At 48.3% G+C, this 21137-nt stretch overlaps 1 protein-coding gene across 4 annotated transcripts in view; it reads left to right on the forward strand.

Moving 5' to 3' along the window:
* LOC139060907 (nucleolar protein 4) overlaps positions 1-21137 on the forward strand; it is a 133984-nt gene that overhangs the window by 18891 nt on the left and 93956 nt on the right. For all 4 annotated transcript variants that reach the window (XM_070540205.1, XM_070540206.1, XM_070540203.1 and 1 more), the window contains exon 2: positions 1829-2573. In XM_070540205.1, the coding sequence (XP_070396306.1) occupies positions 1833-2573 (741 nt within the window). In that variant the 5' untranslated portion in view covers positions 1829-1832. The remainder of the gene's footprint in view (positions 1-1828; positions 2574-21137) is intronic.

A 21137-nucleotide genomic window follows, 5' to 3' on the forward strand; every position in this document is an offset into this window, starting at 1 on the left:
CCAGTTAACGCCCAGAAAATGTGTGTATCTGTATGTGTGTTTGTGTTTTTGCGTTTGTGCGTGGGCTGTTATGTGTGCGCGTGTTTGAGTTTGTGGCGAATGTGTATACGTTTGTTCGAGCGCACGTCAGTGTATAAGTACGTGCGTTCGCTCACGTGTTTCGATTTGTGTGTGTGTGCGTGCGTGCGTGTGTGTGTGTGTGTGTGTGTGTGTGTGTGTGTGTGTGTGTGTGTGTGTGTGTGCGTGTGTGTGTGTGTGTGTGTGTGTGTGTTGCGTGTCTGATTTGGTGTGCATGTGTTGCGGGTCCTGGCGTGTGCTTGTTGTGCGTTTGTGTGTGCAGGCGGCTGTGCGATTGTGCGTGCTTGCGTTCGATGTCGCCAGGCCGTCGAGACGGAAACGAGTACCCTGTCGAAACGTTGTCTTGAGACATTCCTTGTTCGACCGCTAATGTTGACTTTGTCTCTCTGTTCCACTCCACCCCCGTCTTCTCTCTCTGTGTTTTATATGCGTTGTGCAGATGTGTTTGTGCGCATTTGTGTTATTGCGTGTTTTTGTTTGTATGTTGCGCGTGCGTATGCTGGGCTCGTGTGTGTTTGCTGGAGCGTTAGTGCTTTTTTTTAGTGGGTATGCGTGCGTTCGTCTGCTCTTCGTGCGTGCGTTGTGTGTATGTGCGTGAATTTGTACGTTTGTGTGTGTGTTTGTCTTTCAGTGTGTGTTTGTATTTCAGTGTGTTGTGTGCGTGCGTTTGTGCGTAATTGCGTACATTGCCTGCTTTGATTTGCGCTTCCAGCTATAGATGAAAGATGCGGGCGTAACTGTGATCGCTCTACGCTGCGTCAGGATTCGAAACCTGTATTTGTCAGCGGCCCACGAGTTGCGACCTCGCACAACCAGGCTCTCTGACCTGAGCGCGCTCGTGGGCCCCGAGATCGTGGTGGCGCGCCCCTTAGATCTCGGAGGCCACACCGTGCGGCGATGGGCACGAAATTCGCCGTTGTGGTGACGCTCGCAGTCATGAGCACTTTGGAAATTTTGTGACGGCAATGTATGTGTGTGTGGAGGTATAGCTTGACCGATACTTGGGCCTCTGAAAGGTTGGTTTACTGAACGTCTAGCTCAGTTCAGGACTTAGCTTCATCAGGCTGGAATGATATAGTGGTGCCTCTTGTTCAAAGACAGGCTCCTACGTACATAACTTCCACGCTACGTACGCAATTGGTTCAGTTTAAACGGTGACAGATTTCGTTGCCATAGTGTCCACTGTCGCCATGTTTGCGTTTTATAAGCAAATCCGAGAAGCACCGATCGCCCGTGAACCAATCAGAGCCCACATCGTGGCAAATTCTACAATATGGCGTAATTTCACTGCCTCCAGATTATACCTTTTTGACCTTTTTTAGACCTTTTGTTCTTTCTTCCGGTTTTATTTTTTGCCAGTGCAACTGTTTTAGTTAGAGATGACGTACGCGATATTCTATTAGATGTGCCTTTGACTGTTGGCCACTGTAGTCGCACACGCTGTTAAATACTCGAGAAGACAAAATACAGCACGGTTGGGGCTTCAGCTGCTTAGCTTACACACCGGAAAAAGCCTAAGAAGCACGGCCGATGAGTAGAAGCAGTTGTTTTCGGCATGAAACAAAATATAAGAAAACATGCAATCGAATCTCTATAGGTTCGATTTCACGTAAGACGGTTGCTTTTAGTGTGTGTATAAGGCCGGTGCATACCTCTGCCCTTTCCGATCTCCGTAAATTAATGCAACCTCGTCGATCGTTAGCTCGTCTTGCGTGACCGAACGCCTCGTTCTTCTTGTATCGTTTCGCAGAGCGATGGAAAAGCGCCAGCACAACACAAGACACGCCGCGAGGCAAGCACGAAACAGCGGCAGGGCCGGTAGCAACGCCACCAACGCGACCAGCGGAGCATCGTCGGCGACCGCTGAGAGGATGACGATCACCGCAACGACGACCTCGCCGAACTCCAAGGCGGCGAATTCGGCGCCGAGCCCACCGCCGGGGTCAGCGAGCCACCAACACCAACGAGAACAGACCGCGGTGCCGACGTCATCGTCCTCGCGGTACCGGCAGCACCAGCAGTCGGCGAAGCAAAGCGACTCCTCCGACGAAGACGACGACGACGAGGAAATGGAGGACGACTCCGCGTCGCCGGCGCTAGCGACACCGACGTCGCCCCCGTCGACGCCCGTGACACCTACGGCGGCCGCGGGAAGCGCCTTGTCGTCTGCTGCGTCCGCCACGGCGGTGTCGTCTGCTAGCCCGGAACAGATGTACGAGGGCTTCCAGACGTGGGCCCTGCGCACTTACGGCGACAGCGCCAAGACGAAGACGGTGACCCGCAAGAAGTACCAGCGCATCCTCAAGATACTTAAGGGCGAAGAACAGACCAGCGCCGAGAATTCCAAGTTCCGCTTCTGGGTCAAGGCCAAGGGCTTCAAGATGGGCCTGCCTCCGGGACACCCCCAGCAGAGCGTCCACAAGGCGGCGCTCGCCGCGGCTGCCGCCAAGACGCCCCCCGAGCAGCTATTATTTGTGCCATGCAGCAAGGTGAAGGTGAGTGGCGCGCCGTGGCGCGCACATTCTTCGTGCTTTAGTTTACTGGTCCCGGTTTGAACGAACAGTCCCGTAAAACATAACGCAGTACGCTTACCACCCAATTAATCGTTTAATTCATTTTGCACTCCTGCTTAACTTGATGAATCAAATCACGTTCATTACGGTCAGCTGCTAGTCAACCGTAGCAACGCTTTTGGCAGGTGTCATCATGACCTCCGTCCACTACGCAGTGTCAATGTCGCGCGATACGTTGTGCTCTGTAGGAAGGCATCAACTGGCTTCTGTGCGAACGCTGAGTTGGCTCTTCTGCCAGCTGCACTTACGGAGACTGCAGAGCGGTCGCGTTCTTTTGTGTCATAACGTCGGTGATGGCGAAGGACTATAGTTTCGAAGTCGACGCCAAGGGAAGACAATGCTCTCTGGCCACATCTAGCCGCTGTGGTGGTTATTGCCCACAGTGTATATCACACCTGTCTACAGTAGTCGATTGGCCGACTGCTTACTGCGCGACCGTGCGCAGCAGCTGCAGAGCGTTAGCTGCTGTGTTCCTAATCTGCTTATTGTAGAGCATACACCGATAATACGGCATGATCACGCGTTGCCTTATTGCAGCGTCGAACCGTTCCTCCTCTTTTTCCTTTTCTTTCTCGCGACAGATGGCGGCCAGGTCGTCCGATTGACAGCTCTAGACAAATCTGGTTGACAGCGTGCATTGTACGTTTTTGGGTGTCGCATGCATGTTGAGATTGTCTGCCGATGAAGTGGCGGCTGGAAACAGCCCTGGAATTTAACAGCCTGAGAAAAAAAGAAAAGCTTTGCTTCGAGAAGAATCAGCGTAAAACAAACCACAGGCGAGTACATTGCAGAGGCCCCGTAACCAGTGTCCCACAGAAGCGAACGGTTTAGTAGTCGCACGGAAAGAACTATCGAATCGCCGACGAACTGACCCTCGAACTGTACACAACTGTCGCCGATTACATACATTGCAGTGCAGATTGCAGCGTTGCAGACTTCTCCAGAATTTTTAGAACCAAAAGAAAAAGAAAAGAGAAGCAAATGACAGTACGTCGAAGGGTGAACACCCTGAATAAATTATCGCGCGCGAAAGGCGGCCAATCAACGCTGCCCTAATTGCGTACTTGGAGCTGTGAGTGAAACATAACGACAAGATTACAGCGCTACGCCAGTTATCACCCCGCTGTGTCGACCATTAAACATTGAAGCGCGTTGGTCAATCTTCCCGTATATTTGTGGATCGAGGTGATTGGATTTTGAAGCGGCGACGATAAGGGCAAAGCAAACTTCAATATGTGCAATTCCTATCGTCTCGCAAAGCTTCAGAGCCAGCACAGAACAGCCGGCTTGTTCCTTGCACGGTTAAGTCATCCCAGTCTGCCCTGCTGTTAAAGAGAGGTGTTTGTGTAATATTAAATAACGTTGCGGTGGGCGCAAGGAGCTAATTTCTTTCTCTCTCCCGTAATCTGAGGTACTTGGCAGCCGACAATTCGCAGTAATGCGCAGTAAGCGCTTTCATTAGTTGAGATTCACTAATTAGCCTTCTAATTATTAACTGTAGTACACATGCGCTGTGCAACCGAAGCCGGTGAGTATCGTATCCGGGCCACCTTGGTAAGGAATGCTGAGACTATACAGTGTTAGTTTGAAGGTATTCCTCCACAAATTTACAACGCTTACTACATTTGTGCTTCACGTATGGTCTTGATCCGCAGCCTTAAGAGAAAGGTTTGCTTCGAGAGCTATTCCTAACATATGGAGACAGAGATATCGTCTTCCTTGGCATTCACTGCAATGAAGCTTATTGCACTCGAAGAAGTTAAAGTTCTTGCTTCTGTCTAATAGATTTTTCTTCGCCATCAATTATTCCTTTCTTTTCAACAAAAGTTGCTGAATATCGGGAACAAACGAAAACGTCAAGCTCGGCATTGAAGTAACGCAGCGAAAAAGAAAATAATGTCGCATTTATGTAGACTACATGGCTATTCTAAAGGTGAGAAACTTGTCATAATATTTACTGCACTAAACACATGTTGTGTGGATAGGGCTTTCGCAATCAACCGTAAACAATGTAAGGATCGTTGTAAGGTTCGAATGAATAAATCATATTTATCCGTTTCATGTGCTCTACACGATGCAGTTTACAGTTCTTGGTGTAGAGTTACGAAGTTGCAGGTTTCGTGCTTTCTCTTTCTTGATGTTTACCCATCTTCGACAGCTTTTGGGAACATCTGCGGGCTTAAATCGATATTCTTTCTACCAGAATAGTTCTAAGAAAATCCCTCTTAAATGCAACAACTTCCCTTCGTGTCGGTTCAACGGTTGTCGGATTGTCACTGCGCGTCAGGTTTATCCGTATGCATTTGCGTCACAATTCCCCCTCGCTAAAGCTTCCTTTTTCTTTTTTTTTTTGGACCGAGTTTAATGAAATTTGTTGTATTTGAGAGAAAATTTTAAATTCTACCCACTGTTTGAAGCGAAATTTTGATTTAGAGTCTGAATTTGTTAAAAATTTCTTCAGAAATTGTAAAGTTCGAAAAAAAATAGGAGCACGTAGTTTACAAATTAATAACTCTGCATCAAGGACAGATATCGCGATTCTGTAAACGGCATCCACTAGACCACTGAAAGCGGACAAATTGGATATGTCAATTTATAGCTTACGTGAATTTGTTACGTTGTGTACGAGGGTTCTGCAAAAGCTGCATTTCCATATTACTAAAGCTTTTTTTAGATTTATGTTTATCGTATCAATTTCGTCCGCTTTAGATGTACTATTAGATACGATTTACATAATTGTGATATCATTTCTGATTACTCGGTTACAGAGTTGTAAACTTGACAGTACCGTTTTCTGAAAATTTACGATCCTTGCCAATTTTTAATAAAATATCGATGACCTAATCAAGAAATTGAAAACCAACAGTCACTAGATTTTAAGTTCTTCTTTTAAATGCAACAAACCTCGTCAAATTAGGTGCAGTGGTAAACGAGAAAAATGAATTGTCCTTTTACACGTATTTACATAGGAGCACCCGAGCTAAAGATTAGTCTTAAGAGCTGGCGATGCGGACAAAGCATCGCCACAAAGAATTGTATTATTTTTCTTATTTTTAAGAGCGAAATTTTGTGGGGAAAACCGTGTGTGATCAAAGGCAGTGTATTCGTGCCACAATTTGCCGACGAGTATCTCCCATACGGTGCTGTGCTGCTGCCGGTTTGGTGCTAAATAAACGGTCCTTGAGACGGCTTCTATTCCAGAATGACAGCGCGTGCAAGACAGCTGTTAATTAGAGAGGTAATTAGTGAATAGACTAGTGAATGCAAGTACTTAGTGGCGGTAATCTGTCTTGACCCCCACCTCCCCACTTGAAAGGCTCCCACTGATCGCCTGTGGTTCGGACGTTCACACAAGCATGCGCTGCGACTTGAAAGTCGCGCTTGGACGTTGACGGTCTCCGTTACCGCGATCTTTGTTCCCCTCTTGTTACGGACATTCCAGAGCATTGAGGAATTGTAACTAAATTTCGTGTCTGTTCATTGCACGGATAGCTGCTGAATTTACTATTTCAATATTTTGAAAGAAAAAATAAGTCTGCCGACATTTTTTTTAGTTTGTTCAGTTCTTTGCGCATAGCACTCTCTTACCCGAGCTCTTACACAGCTTGGGTAAGAGATTTGGGTAATTCGGCCCTAGCTTGCCCGGACCATCGACTTTCGAAATAACGGCGTTCTTGTGGCCCATGTGTTCTAAAGATATACATATATGCAAGTCCTTTTGTAGTACTGAGTAGCGAGAGTACATAAATAACTTAGGGAACTTGAACCGGGGCGCAATAGGCTGCATGCCGTCCATTCCTCGTCGACTGACACGCCTTACCATTGACACTCCAGCTGCTATCGCGTATGGACGTTAGCACAAGCCGAACCACCTCACTCCTTGTGTTGGGCTTAAGACCTTACCGCACCGGGTAAGTGGCGCTCGGACAGAGCGACTGCCCGCAACATTTCTAAGGCTTTGCAAAGGCTAGCAACAAACACTCCTCCTTGATAAAGTAGCCATATATAACATACCAAGAAGTAGGCGGCTGTTTCATGACCCACATAGTATGCATGTCATGACATCCATATCACGACCTTTCAAAAACGTTCGTAATACACCATTGCCATAACATGCCAATTTCGGTACGTACCAAGTTAACGGAACGACCATAAGAGCACCAAGACGTAGGCAGCTAGATACATAAATACTCTTAAAGTGGCAATGTACGCTTTATTCCACAAAGTTTGAAAACCGCTGAATGACAGCCTGCTGCATCGCATTTTTTTTTTTTTCATATCACTCTTGCTTTTCCCAACTAGGCGCCTTACGCGGAGCCTTATTGGATCGTCGGGCGTTGCGAACCCGCCGGTTTCAGCCAATCATCCGTCGGCTGAAAGCGATAACCCCGAGGCTGTTATCCATCCCGAATACCGTGCCCCGACTTCGTCTTCTCTTTTTCTTTTTTGCTTTTCTTTTTTTGCTCGTTGCGTACAAAGTCACGTCGGTATGTTATTTGCGTACCCATGTTCTTTATTGTACGTGACAGTCGCGTGTGGCGTATCTATATTTAAAGTGGGGCGTCCGACGCGCATTCACTGTATACTCGCTTTTCGATTGCGTCACCCATTGTGCGAGCCATTTCCAGCCCGTAGCTGGAGCAGTTGGAGCATAAAATTGAGCCTCGGTGGTTGCGCAATCGACGCGTGCGGCCTCGTTGTGTTCGGCCGGAAAGTCGGGGAAATGGTTTTGCGCGCGTTGGCCCACCCGCTCCTGACATCGTCGGAACAAGCGGTGACAAAAAAAAAATAATAAATAAATAAAAGCGAAGCCGCCAATGGTCCCGACGCCTTTGCTCCTCGAGCGATGACGCTTAGTGGGAAATGACGAGTCGCCGCGAAAGCTTGGCCTCACTGTAAAGGCCCGTTGCCAGCGCTCATTACACGTCCGCGTCCAGGCTTCAGAAACTTCGATAATTACAGCGACCCCCAGCTTCGGCGAGCGCGCAGAATAGTGAGCGTGGGACAGTGAGTGAGTGAGTGAGTGAGTGAGTGAGTGAGTGAGTGAGTGAGTGAGTGAGTGAGTGAGCGAGTGAGCGAGTGAGTTCGTTAGTTAGTTAGTTAGTTAGTTAGTTAGTTAGTTAGTTAGTTAGTTAGTTAGTTAGTTAGTTAGTTAGTTAGTTAGTTAGTTAGTTAGTTAGTTAGTTAGTTAGTTAGTTTCTGGGGCTGAGTGAGACGAGCGGTCGAATTTGGTACAATAAAATTGGAGACAGTGCCACTTGATTGAAGGTATGAAAACTATGTCAGTTTCTGTGTCTTGTGTTTTTTTTCTAACCACTGCTTACACAGACACTTGTGCGCTTTGATCGTTCTGCATTTAGCCTTCTTGCTGTGTGGCCTTCGTCTATTCCTTTTTTTTTATACACTTGTAACGTGGAACTGACTGCCGGAACTCTGCTCTGCTGGATTCAAACGATATTTGAACATTGTCCATGGATTAACTATGGTCGGTTCGCAATGAGCACACCTCTGCGAATGATTTTACCGCCCTGTGTAGGCCGCGTGCCACAAGAGCACAGCTATAAGAAGAAGAAGAAGTAGAAGCAGAAGAAGAAATAAGCTGATGATGATGACTATGTGCCTTTAGTACATGGCACGTGCCCACAGTGGAGGATGGGCCAAGAATCGGGCTGTTGTACGCACAACCCTCATGTGACCTATTTCTCTTTGTTCCTGGCACGTATATCGGCCACGTCACGTTTAGTGTCACACAATGTGTATTTTGTAATGAACGACAAGAAAGGGGGTTCACCGAGTGGCCCGATTTTTATTAATTTTATTTTATTTTATTTATTTATTTTATCTTATTATTAATCATATCATAAGGAGCCAACAAACATTGACACCAAGGACAACGTAGGGGAAATCACTTCTACTTACTGAATGAATTAAACAAATTATAAATTAATGGAAAACGAAAGCGGAGGAAAAAACAACTTGCCGCAGGTGGGGAACGATCCTACGTCTTTGTCATCCTACGTCATCACACGCGTAATGCGAATTAATTTCGCCCTCGGACTAATTATGGCCTTCAAGCACTCTCCTACTGTCTTCCCTCTGCACTTAACAAATATAGTCTAAATGATGTAAACATACGCCATACATCCAAGAGCACATTACTGCAAAAATTTCTGTGAATAATTAACTTTTTGGTTTGTCGGTTGAAAAGTATTTCTTTGCTATTTCGAAGTTGTCATTTCTGTTTTTCATGCATACATGTATGCGTATATGCATGTGTGTATGTATATATATATGTATAAATGTGTGTATATATATGCCTCTGTGAATATCTATATATTGACCTTGCCACAAGAATGTACTATGAATATCTTGCCATGTTGCTGCCTGTTGTTCATGGGGAGGTAGGACTAGTCAAGCTGCCGTTATGCAGCTTTTATCCTGCCATCCCTACCACGTTGTGTATATCAGTGTACTTATGTGGTAAAAATAAACTTCTTCTTCTTCTTCTTAATTTGCCGGCGACGACAAGTTTTCTTAGCGGGAGTGCCGGCGACAACGTTATAGCTGGCGATTTACGCGCCTGCAGACGCAACAATGCGCGCACTTCGTCAGAGCATCAGCGATGCGGTATAAACAATGTAAACCGCAAAATGTAGCTCGCCCAATTCATTTCGCGCATATTATGCGCGAACATGCTAATGAGTCTTTGTCGAGTTTTTTCGAAAACAAATTACCCACAACACCGCGAGAGACGAGCAACATATTCAAATAGGCGTTCTTCTTCTTTTTTTTTTTCGTCCTAGCGTTTGTCTCCGCGTACAAGCTTCGCCACTCGGTTTAAAGCGGTAGCGAGCTGCGCCATGACTCAACCTATTACTTTAATCGTTTGCCCTTCGACTGCTCGTTGCGTACAGAGAAGGAGCAGGATTTATTGCGACGCTCGAGGAGGTTTGCGACGTGACGACTACGACGATGGTCACATTAGGTAAACAGGTCGTTTGTTTGTTTGCTTTTTCTTTGTATTTTAGTCCGAGTTTGGTTTTCGCGAGCTGGCAAAGCTTGTGCAGTTGTGCGTCTGTGACAGCGTGACTGGAATAAAATCCTACCGCACAGGAAGAAAAAAAAATGCCGGGTGGAAACAAAGAAATAAAAAAATGCAATCCAGTTATAATAAGCGAGACAAAAAGGATAACGTAAGAATTAGCGTGGCGCGATAAGCGGCGTAGAGTATATATAAGCGCGAGTGAGTTGCTGACCAACTACCTCTCCTCTGCCTTTCACGTGCTACTCGTTTTGAAACGAGAGAGAGAGAGAGAGAGAGACTCGACCGCTGCTCTCGTTTGTGGCAGTTTGTACTGAGCGCGCCCGTGGAAGAAAGTGAAAAAATCCCGGTGGACGGAACTCAGCGTTAACTGAAGTGTTCCGCTGTGGGTGGAGAGGTCTCTCGTACCCTAGGCAGTTTACTAGCCTCTCATGTATGTCTATGCTGCGATGAAACTCGACGCAAGTTATTCGGCGACGCGTACTATAGATATGTACTGCATGACGAGGTTCAACGTCCCGAGCCTGCATATGATGCCGAGACAGTAGAGGTGGCGAAGCGGAAGGCTCGAAATTAACTTTTGACCCCCACGGTTTCGTTTTGTGTGATCCTAAACATACGTGCGCGACCGTTTCTTGCGTTGCGCTCCTCGTCGCGATGCGGCTGCTGGCGCCGCTGGGAATCGAACCCAAGACCTCGTACCCAGAAGCATGAACGCAGCGCTCGCTGAACCAACGTGCAAGCAATTGCGTGCAACCAGGTAGTTTAAGTACAACGTACCTAAAAACGAGTATAGCCGATTATTGAGAGTCTGTTGGCGCAAAATAATGGCTTCCAAGGGAGAAGCACAGTCGAGGACGGCAGGAGATCGGAACGGAGGATGAAATGAGGAAATGCGTAAGCCTAGGATGGACTCAGTCGTTCTAAGACGGGTCAAATTGAAGATCGCTGGGAGAGCGTTTCATGCCGCAGTGGGAAATGACATACCTTGAATATGATAATGACGATGACGGTGCCGAAGACGACTTAATATGCGCTCATGTACGCAATGAGATAATTCTTCTGAAGCGCGCGTGCGCGGAATGGTGTGCGCATGCGCACTGTAACTTCGCTATGTGTAGAGCTATACGTGACGCCCCAGTCGCCTTAACGGCAAGGCTGCTACCGAGGCGTAGCCGGAAAGAGCGGCTCTTCTGATCATATGTTCCTGAGCCTGTGTTTATCCAGTGTTTGTTTTGGAAACGCTCTTGCGTTGCGAGACCCCTCTGTGCGGAGAAAAACATTTGGCACGCTTTTCTGAATATTATGTTGCTGGCGAAATGCAGCAGACACCCATTAAGATTGAACTTGAAGGCATCAGGAAACTTTGACCAGGAAACTTTTGAAGTTTGTACCTCCTAATATAAGTGATTCGTGAGAATTTGAGATCTGCTATATTCCCGATGCACTTAAATAATAAATGTCAAATGAAAAATTGTTACAAATTAAAGGCAGATCTGAAAGAAGACATTTATTCAGTCTACAATAACACAAAGTATTGCTCTCTGCACTCTTACTTTGTTGCTTGTCTTCATTATGCAAACCGAGCGCAGTTGCACAACCCGACATTTTCTTTTTTTACCTGGCTTGCTACAAAATTCTTCAGTGTTCTCATGTTACTGAATGCAAAGCACAAAAGTATCCATAGCATTATCAGCAGCATCATGCGTGAACACATCTGGTTCTTGTACCTTCTGAGCACGTGTCTGCACCATAATTATCAGCCAGCAGAGATACGTCGACGACTTCCTCGGAAATTATTTTCGTTGTTCCGACCCTGCAGGTTCGTACGTAATTATTGTCATTGCGTGAAGTCGCTGTGTATATCCAGAGAAGCAGCACTTGCATATCGTGTAGCTCGCACAGCCGCCTCCTCCAAGTCTGCCGATGGAGGCCCCTCATTAGGCTGAGAGCAAGCGTCAGCGGACGGCTGGGGAAATTCAGCTTAAGCGATTATGGGATTCGTATTAAGCGATTTTCCCCCTGTGCATTGGGTCGAAACCAACGAAATGTTAACTAATTGTTCTTAATATCCGAAAGTTCGTATTAAACGATTTTCGCCCTGTGCATTGTGTCGAAACCAACGAAATGTTAACTGATTGTTCTTAATATCCGAAAGTTCGGGTTAATCGGTTTCGTCCTAACGGTAGCCCGCTGTGTCTACGCAAAAAGACAAGTGAAACCCAGCCGTACATTTCAGTAAGATTTCTACAACTGGGTTCAGTGGGCTGCAGCAAACCAAAAGCTTGGTCCTCCGACCAAACGTTCGCACCTTTTCTCTGCCGGACTTTCATCTCCTTATCTCTCTTATCGGCGCCGGTTGAACTCGTAATGACAGGCGCACGTATTTCGGTAATGGGATAACGGCAACACGTGGACGCCGCAGGCCAAGTCTCTCCGCGCAGTCTAACGTTATCGGGAATGATTGCTTTCACTGCGAGGCGCAAGCAAACGTGCAGTGTAGGCGCGCCCACGTTCATCGATCGCGCACCATCGTTGCACGATTACTGTGTCGAGCAATCTGGTAACGTTGGTTCGGGCCGAATGTTTCTCCGATCGCTGGAAGCGAAGGTGACGCAAGCAGTGATTAACTCACCGCGCTGTCCACGACATTAGGCGCCTTTAGCACGCACTTATTGCGCTGCTGCCGTCGCATTGCCGCAATGCTGGGACGTACTGCGGGAAAGAAGTGTGCTTGTAACGACGACTTATGGTGTTGAGTTCAAGCTGGCTGTGTTGGGAATTTTCTTGGTTAAAATGCTCTTCGTCCACGTGGTTCCCGCAATCGGGCGCATTCTGGCACGTTCCATACTGCACGCTTCTTTTGACTAAGTGGGAGAGCGAAGTCTATGAAGGCGTTAACTAACCAAGGGGCATTAACTAGATCTGGGGAGGGGGGGGGGAGGTATTCTGTAAGTGTCCACGTAGTAGACATGTCTATTTCGTCTTCTTCTGAAGTTCTGATTGGCTGGTCTGAGGTGTGAGTGAGAAGGAGACAGGCGTTCCCAGCCAATAGGAAATTTAGCAGCAGAAGAAATGGCCATGTTCATTAGGTGGAGACTTACACAACACCTCCCTACCCTCGAGTGGTTTCCGTTCTGTGTCCAGGGTATGCAACTTGGCGCAGGCCAGTGAGGTGTTTCCTGAGCGCACTCGTTGTGGCATAAACTTGAACTAGTCAGAAAATTGACGTTATTGAACATTTCCACCACTTCTAAGAAAGGAAAAGAAGGGCAATGGTGCAGATGGTACGGCTGGACTGAAAGTAAGCTAACCTGACCCAACTTAACCAATCCTAACTCGACCAAACTCGAACTAACCCAACCGCACCAATGGACCGTGACAGTCATTGTTGCGCCATAGTAAATGGCTGAAGGGAGGACAGTCCCTTTCGGCGCCTATTCCACTGCTTTTCACTGCAAGCGTTACGTGTCGGCGATATTCGTCCTTCATGCGCAATCTTCGCTTTTTTTTTTTGAGTGAGAACGGGCCGCCGGTGGAAGCGGGAACACAAGCGAAATCGCTCTATTGAGACACGAGAAGCGGGAGATAAAGATCACGCGAGATCTCGCGTGATCTCTCCCCGGCCTTACTAACGAGTTCTGCTGAAGTCAGGGAATCCCTTATCTCCCCTGTTTTCCATTGCGCTTCCCTGTTTCGCGCAGAATCTCCCTTTGCCTTTCAGTGCAGACGAGCGCTTGGGGATGATGTTTCCCTTTGTGCTTGACACGTGCCGTGGCTTCTGGCTATGGTACAGGACAGTCACCGACAAAGTTCGTTCGAGGGTGACATTTTGTAAGTTTATCTATGTCGTGTGTGACGTAACAGGAATAGATTGTACGGCGAAACAGTGGCAACGAAGTAATTAACAGATGCGTGAAATGAGATTGAGGAAAACCTGTGTTAACACGAGCCCGCTCTTTAAAGTAATGTTACTGCATCACGCCTTCTGGAAACGAAAGCTTCCAACAAGCTCAATATGGACGCTGCGGCCCTACATGATTTGCGTTCGGCATGAGCAGCACAGCGGTGGGGATTATGATCATTGCTAATACCTCCTTTCCATCGGGGTGGCGACAAATATAGTCACGCATACTACGTAATTTAATTACATGTTAGTGCATCTATTGTAAACTAGACTTCTACCTATCTCTAAGTTAAATCCTAACGTTACCTATGCCTGTGATGATCTCTGTCATATTTCTTGTCTGTGTTTCTTTTTCTTTATTTATTGTCAATACTCCAAATACCTGACGCTTATGTTCGCCACTGGCCAACTCATGCTCCCACCAGTTTTGAACCCCAGCGATTCTGGAAGCTGGACGCTTCCTCAACTTCTGGCTGTATGAATATCTTCGCATTCCATTAAAATGTCTGAGTTGTCTTACTACACATTTCTTTCTTCCCTGTAGCACTCACAACTTGAGAATATTTCATTTTGCGTGGTTGGGGAACAAACGGTGCCATCTATGTGTGTGAGGAAAACTGCCAGAAAATTCTGGTAATAGAATATATTCAATAAATAGTTGCCCAAAGAAACTGCAAGAGCTTGCGAAACGCAAGCTGTACAATTAGAAGAAAATAAGATGACTGTCTATTCCGTATCATGAAACAGGCACAAGCTTGTTTATTACTTCCAGAATCAACGTTGTCAGCGCTCGTCGCGCCGTTTTCTGACACCAGTGTCATAAATAACCTTCGTCGTCGACTCCTTTGTCCCCATTTTTCCCCTTCTTGCTTTCGTAATGTCTAGCAAGATCGCCTACTACCGTGGAGACCATTAACCACAGCCGTGTTGCTGGGTCCGCTGTTCAGTGTCAAATCAATCGTCGGATCCTGACTCGCCTTTGACGCCGAGACATGGACCTCGGACAGGCGCTTCGTTTAAGTGCCCGTATCTCGCACGAACGCGTGCTCGCGAGTTTTTGAGCTCGTGGCCTCGCTTGATTCCCTACCGATTCCCTACCGATTCCCTACCGAATTTGATTCCCTACCGCAATTATCGTCACACAAGTTTCGTTCGCTTTCGTTCATTACCCGATGACCCATGGTTGACGGCACTTGGCGATGCTTTTTTCGAGATCGGCTTTGTGCCGTGGGTGACTCGTGGTATCGGCGAACCGGCGAATATTGCGGGAAGAATGGGCCGCGCCGTTCGTAAGAAAACAGTGCATTCTTTCCGCTCAGCGCAACCATAACGGAGCGTCCATGTACCACGGAACTCCTTGTCCTATTGCCGGGCGGGTCGTAAACGAGCCGTGAAGAAATGTATTTTTTTTTTGGCTGCCGATTTCAGATAAGCACTGACTTCCCATTATACGCGTTTGTTCGCGATTGATTCAGTGTTTCTGCCTTCATTTGCGCTCTTAATGGCAAGGACACTTGGTAAAAGGTATGGATGAGTGCGAGGTTGGATTAGTTACTTGATAAACGTTCTGAAGGAACAGTTCTTGTTTCAGCACCACAAGAATACAATACAACGCAGGCACTGTAGTGCAACGTGCCTTTCAATGATGCTGAACCTAGCGCTGTGTTTTTTTTTTATATGTCTGGCTCTTCGCCACAGAGACCGATCTCATGTGACGTGGTAGGGCCTCAGCACCTATATTGCAACCACCTCCACAAACATAACCCCATCCTAACCCCATCCACTAGAAGTAGCCATACATTTTGCAAACAAAGCTTTATCCATTCAATCATTTTAAAAAAACAAAGCATATGAAATAGACGTCTGAATAAAAGCAGCTCAGAGAAAACGAAGGAGCGCCATTCTTTCCCCACACGTGAACCGCATCACACGTCTCTAACACGATCTCAATCCTGCAGCCATGCAAACTCCGTAACAAGCGCTCGATGAGTTTTCGCTTAGCCCCACCACGTAACATAACCCACTTGCGCGCTTTCTGGGGGCTCCTTATCTTTCAACTCCGCTCCCCGTGCCTCAGGGCGGGCTGGTGAGCGTCACCGCCTGCAAAGCAAATGGAGTTGCCGAAGGGGGTGGGGGGGGGGGGGCGGAAGAGGAAGAGGCGTACGCGGCCGATAATACGGTCGTGCCGCGGCCACCAGCCTCTTCCGAAGAGCAGCGGCCCGTCCCCAGTCTTCCGGCGCTGTTCCCCCGCTCCCGCCGGCCCGCGCCGGCGGCTCCCCTCGTCCCCAGCGGCACCCGGCGCTCCAGCGTCGCCAAGGGCTGGGGAAAGGGGGAATTCCCGTTCCCCCGCATCCCGAACGTGACGGTATCGGTACGGCGCGTGCCTCGACGCACGTCGGCGGTTGGCGACCGCGCGCCGAAGGGAGGAGGACGGTACGGGAGTGAAAGGGAAGCTCCTTCTCTCTCCCTTTCTCCAAATGACTCCCTTCTCGCTCCTCGTTTTTTTTCCTTCCGCGGGAGTCTTTCCCCGGCGTCTCCCGTTTCCTCCCTTTTTTTCTGCCGCCGTGAAAGGGGCTCTTTCTCCCCCCAATCTGCGTTGTGTGTTTTGAAAGGGCCGAATATCAGCCGACGACGGGTGTCCTCGTCTGCAGTCTTACCGACGCGCTGCGCTCCGTAATATTACGCCACGTCGACTTTCCCCTCCCCTTTTTCTCAACGTCTCGTGCCCTTTTCGCCGCGATTCTTCGGCGACTTCCCAAAGTAACGAAGGCAGGCAGGCCTTAATGTCCCTTGCGGACTCCGAGTTGTGGTGTGCTGACGAAGCGCGGGCGATCCAGCACTGTAACACAGCTTCTACATCACCTCACATTGACACCACATCCCTGTAATTGAAACCTTGTCGGGGGTCCTTTTTATAACATTTATAGATGAGCGGTCCTCGGACCTTGAGCTATCGCAGACATTTCGAGTTGGGCACACGTCATTAGTGCAGCCAGTGCAGTCTTTTCTGCTCTGATCTAACAACAAGTTATGTGCAGATAAACTTAGGGTCAGGTTGTTTTGGCCGTGAGGCTAACTAAAATATGTTGCTTTTGCAGGATGTTATAATTTTAGAACAAATTTGAAGCTTATTGAAAATTCGGTAGCGTGCTCTGTTTTCACTTTCTACCATCGCAAAGAAATGTAACCTAGAAACGATGGCGACGATATCAGGTTCAATGAAAGACATGCGAAGGCTATAAATTTTCGTCGGAAACCATATCACGATGACCATTGACGGTAACGCCTTTAGCATTGAATCAACATTGTAATAAAAAGTAATGTCACCGTCGCAACGAGTTGTGTATGGGTGTACTGCAGCGAGACACCTCTTTCGCGCTGCCCTGAGAACACTCGGCGCCATCTTGTTGTGCCACCGCGATGCCTGCGCGTGGCCTCTGAAATGAATGGTGCGCCTGTGCGTGGCGGACGCTGAGCAGCGCGTTGATGGATAGATGTATGGATGGATGTCATGAGCGTCCCCTTTGGAATGGGGCGGTGGGTTGCGCCACCAAGTTCTTGCTATTATACTGCCTAATGACCTACCTAGGTTAAACAAAAAAAAAGAAAAAAAGGAAAAGGACACTATGGACTACCACACCTACATTTTCTGATCCCCTATTGCGAACTGTGCTTTTGTACGTCTCCGTCTTTTGTCATTTCCCTACTTTTCTTCCACCAATCGTCCGATCGCCTCTTACTAATGCCTATTGCGGACATGTTTACTTTTCCACTGCTCTCACTGAATCCAAGGGCTTCAAGGAGGCCAGTGGTGCCTAAATCGACCGCTCGGTAGACGTCTTCACATACTAATAAAACATGCTCCATAGTTTTCCTAGCTTTACTGCAGCAAGCACATGCTTCTTCCTTCTTATATCTCGCTTTATAGGTGCGTGTTGTAAGGCATCCCGATCTCGCTTCGAAAAGTAATGAGCTTCCCTTTGAGTTATCATAAATTGTTTCTTTCCTGATTTCGTTTTGTACTCTTAAGTAGTTACTCATGGCAGGTTTATTTTCCATTGCCGCCACCCATGAGATTATCTCGGCCTCCTCTCTGACTTTCCGTTTGGACTACATGTCGGCATGACGACATGTTAGACGACATGGCGGGCGTGGCCGACATATCGTCCACGCCCGTCGCGTGGCATGAGGGCGCCATCTGGTGGCACCGCCGAGAAGTCCGCAAGTGGCCTCCGAGATCAGAAGCGTGGCGCGCCGGTGCGTGCGAACGCTGAGAATTGGTCCCTGGCTTGGCCCCACAGTCAGTGGAACATACTCAGTAACCAAAATTGGCGAGAGAGAGAGAGAGAGAGAGAGAGAGACAGAGAGAGAAAACAAGGGTAGGAAAGGTAGGGAGGTCAACCAGAACAGCATCCGGTTTGCTACCCTACACTGGGGGTGGGGAAAGGGGAATAGAAAGGAGGTTCATTGAAGAGGGGTACATACCCAGTGCATCCACGGGGCAGCTCGCTAAAGCGTTGGCACAAAAGGCGTATATTTAAACCGGCACATACGCAGTGCATTTGTGGCGCTGCCTCCTACAGCGTCGAGTTGCTGTACGTAAGGAACCCGTGTGAGGGATTCAGTTCCACCCAGCATCAGATAAGTTTAAATAGCTGTCTTTGTCATTGTAGAGTGGTGGCGCATTCCCAGTGGGGCATACCTAGTTATCCAAGTTGGCGTCAAGGACGTTCCTTGTAGAGTGGCACACCTCCTGGCACATACCGGGTGAACCCAAGTTGGCGTCAAAGAGATCCATTGAAGACCAGCAGAAACCGAGTGGCACGTACCCAGTTCTCCTTGTCGACGTCAAAGAGTTTCATTCAAGAGCGGTACATAGCCAGTCCCCCATCTATAGTGACCCGTGTCGGAGTTAAAGAGGTTCGTTGAAGAGCGGGCACGTATGTACGCATAGCCGCATACTCAGTGACCCAAGTTGGTCCGATAGTTGTTTTCGAACACTGTTCCCCTCAGCACAGCAGCCCGACGCACTACTCATTAGACCACGGACTACCCAGTGATCCAGAAAGGTGGGAAAAAGTTCGTGAAGTGCGTGGAAAACGCGGTGGAAAACTATTCGCGGCGTAAACTTTGTTTAGCTTTGCTCTAGGAATGCTAATTTGCAGTCAATGGTTAGCGTAACGCTGCCGTTGGCGCGTGCGAGGATCAATTTTGGTCATGGAACGCCGTCGTATATTGGCGCCTTCTGCGCTAACTAAGAATGCGTTAAGTTTATGGTAGAGGCGTTTTAATGTAATAGCTTGTCGATGGGCTAGTTGGATTTGATGCGTTCAGCATTCACTGAAAACGTCACCCAGTTTGCGGTATCCATCTTTCTTTCACGTACCCGGAGACGCAAGTTGTCTCCTAGCTTGGACCACTAGGCATGGGCTGGCTGACGTCTCGCCTCGCAGAAAACATGGGTCACTGGGAATGTGTCCGAACAGACAACTTCTTCACTACTTATGGAAAATCGTTGTATTCCATTTCTTTACTTATCTCCCAGAACGGATCTGCCAAGGTGACGCAAGCTGTACGTAGCCCTAAATATATTAAAGCGATGGCGCTTCATCCTCTGCATCCTCTACGATGGCGCCCCATCTTCATCCTCACGTGCCATCCCTCTACAGACACATCACCGTCAAGCTGGGCCGCTTGATGGATGGCGATTACAACGAAGTTGCAGCCAGAAACACTAGGGATATTAGGGATTTTCTTGCGTATTTTAGCTGGGGTCCAATGATTACAACAAGATGTACTGTGTAGTGGTGTCATTCGGCAATGTGGTTGACAGAAAGATTGATTGGTGTGTTGGCATGCTTATGCGGTCATATGATTTCGCGATTCACGGACGGCATGGGGATTTGGCATGTGGAAGCAATCGTCATAAAAAAAAAGGCATGCCGCATAAAATGTGCCAACATAAATTAATTAGACACCCGTCGTAAGAAAGATTGCTCCAACTGCTCCAACCCTGTTTCCAATTTTTCCAATTTGTTTCCAATCCAATTTTTGTGTGTTCCTTGTGAGCGTATTACAGTGCGATAGGACTAGGAAAAGACAAGAAGGCGCTACAAGATAGAAACGTGGTATATCTCGGGGTCTAGACTGTTCCCATGGGCGCGTTGGCATCGAAATATACGCCGACATATCGCCCACGCCCGCAAACGCGTCAGACGTACGGCACACAAACAAGACGGAAGGCAACGGCAAGTTGAGCAATAGGAGTGACAGCAGAGATCTAACGTGGGGTGTCTCAGGCTAGAGCCCTGGCGAAGCCAAGGTCACTTATTCGAAACGTTGGCTCAAGTGGCAGACGTCCTTCGTTCGACCAACTGTTGGTCCAACAGGACACAGCGTGAGAGTTTAGACTTGACCAATTGAAATACCGCTATGCGCATTAATTGCTACTCGTTCTTTGGCTGTACTTTATTAAATAACCAGTTCTTATTTTCTTGAAGCAATACCGCGGCATACTGGACGAATTGTACTGTAAAGAGATTAAAGCCTATTGTGCTTGTGTACGTTTAGAGAAAAAGGGAGTCTTTCCCAGTGACACACACTAACGAGACGCCTTCGGCAAACATGTGGATCGTTCACTGTATGCTTATTTCAGGCATGGCTTCGGACAACGCCCCACTCCCTGCTGCTGACGATTGACGCCCTTCTGGGAGGGCGGGGGGCGGGGAGCTTTAGTGGAGGAGCGATGACTAAGGAATACCACGGTTCTCACGTACGATTTCTATTGTAAAGGCTTTCTCACCGTCCCTGTCGCGTGGTGCAACTTGAGCGCCGGAAATTTAGGCTCATAGTGTAAATGCTAGTTACTGCTCACTTCCGAGCTGAAATGCGAAGTGCGCTCGCGAAGCTCAGTTCGACTGGTAGGAGCTTTCAAATACATCGATCTACGAGGCGTTATAAACACGGGCAACCAGACCGGCGCGTTTCTATCACCAAGTTCTCGTCTTGCGAAACGTACGTCCACCAGGTTCACCTTTCGCGTGAGCAGAGCTCTAAGAGAGAGCTTTCATCAAGTTAGGAAAGATAGCAGCGTGAATAAACACACGCCTGCAGCCTCGCCCCCCGTTCCAACAACACGGCTGTACAAGACGACTCTGCGCCTTGTAAGGACAGCGAACACAGGAAAAGCAAACAGGAAGGCGGCTTTCCCGCGTTGCACGAGACGTCCCCCGCCCTTTTCCATCTAGACATCGCTCCCGGCCATTATTGCGCGCGCTGTTTCATTTCCCGCTCGCGCCGCCGCGGTGGAAACGCGTGCCCGCATCGGCGTCGTTCATTGATCTACGCCGCGCGCAGGCACACGCGGGTACTGCCCTGCCGCTCAGGGCGTCCCAGGTTACGTCAGCGTGCGGGTCGAGACGCACCCCCCGCGCACACACGGCAGCGCGTGCCGGGCGCCGACCAGACCGGACGGCCTGAGCGGCGTTCCCTCCCCCCCGCTCCTCTTTCTTTCTTTCTGATCGACACCGCGACTTGA

The sequence above is a fragment of the Dermacentor albipictus genome, chromosome 6 (genome assembly GCF_038994185.2).
Source record: "Dermacentor albipictus isolate Rhodes 1998 colony chromosome 6, USDA_Dalb.pri_finalv2, whole genome shotgun sequence".
Taxonomy (NCBI): Eukaryota; Metazoa; Arthropoda; class Arachnida; order Ixodida; family Ixodidae; genus Dermacentor; species Dermacentor albipictus.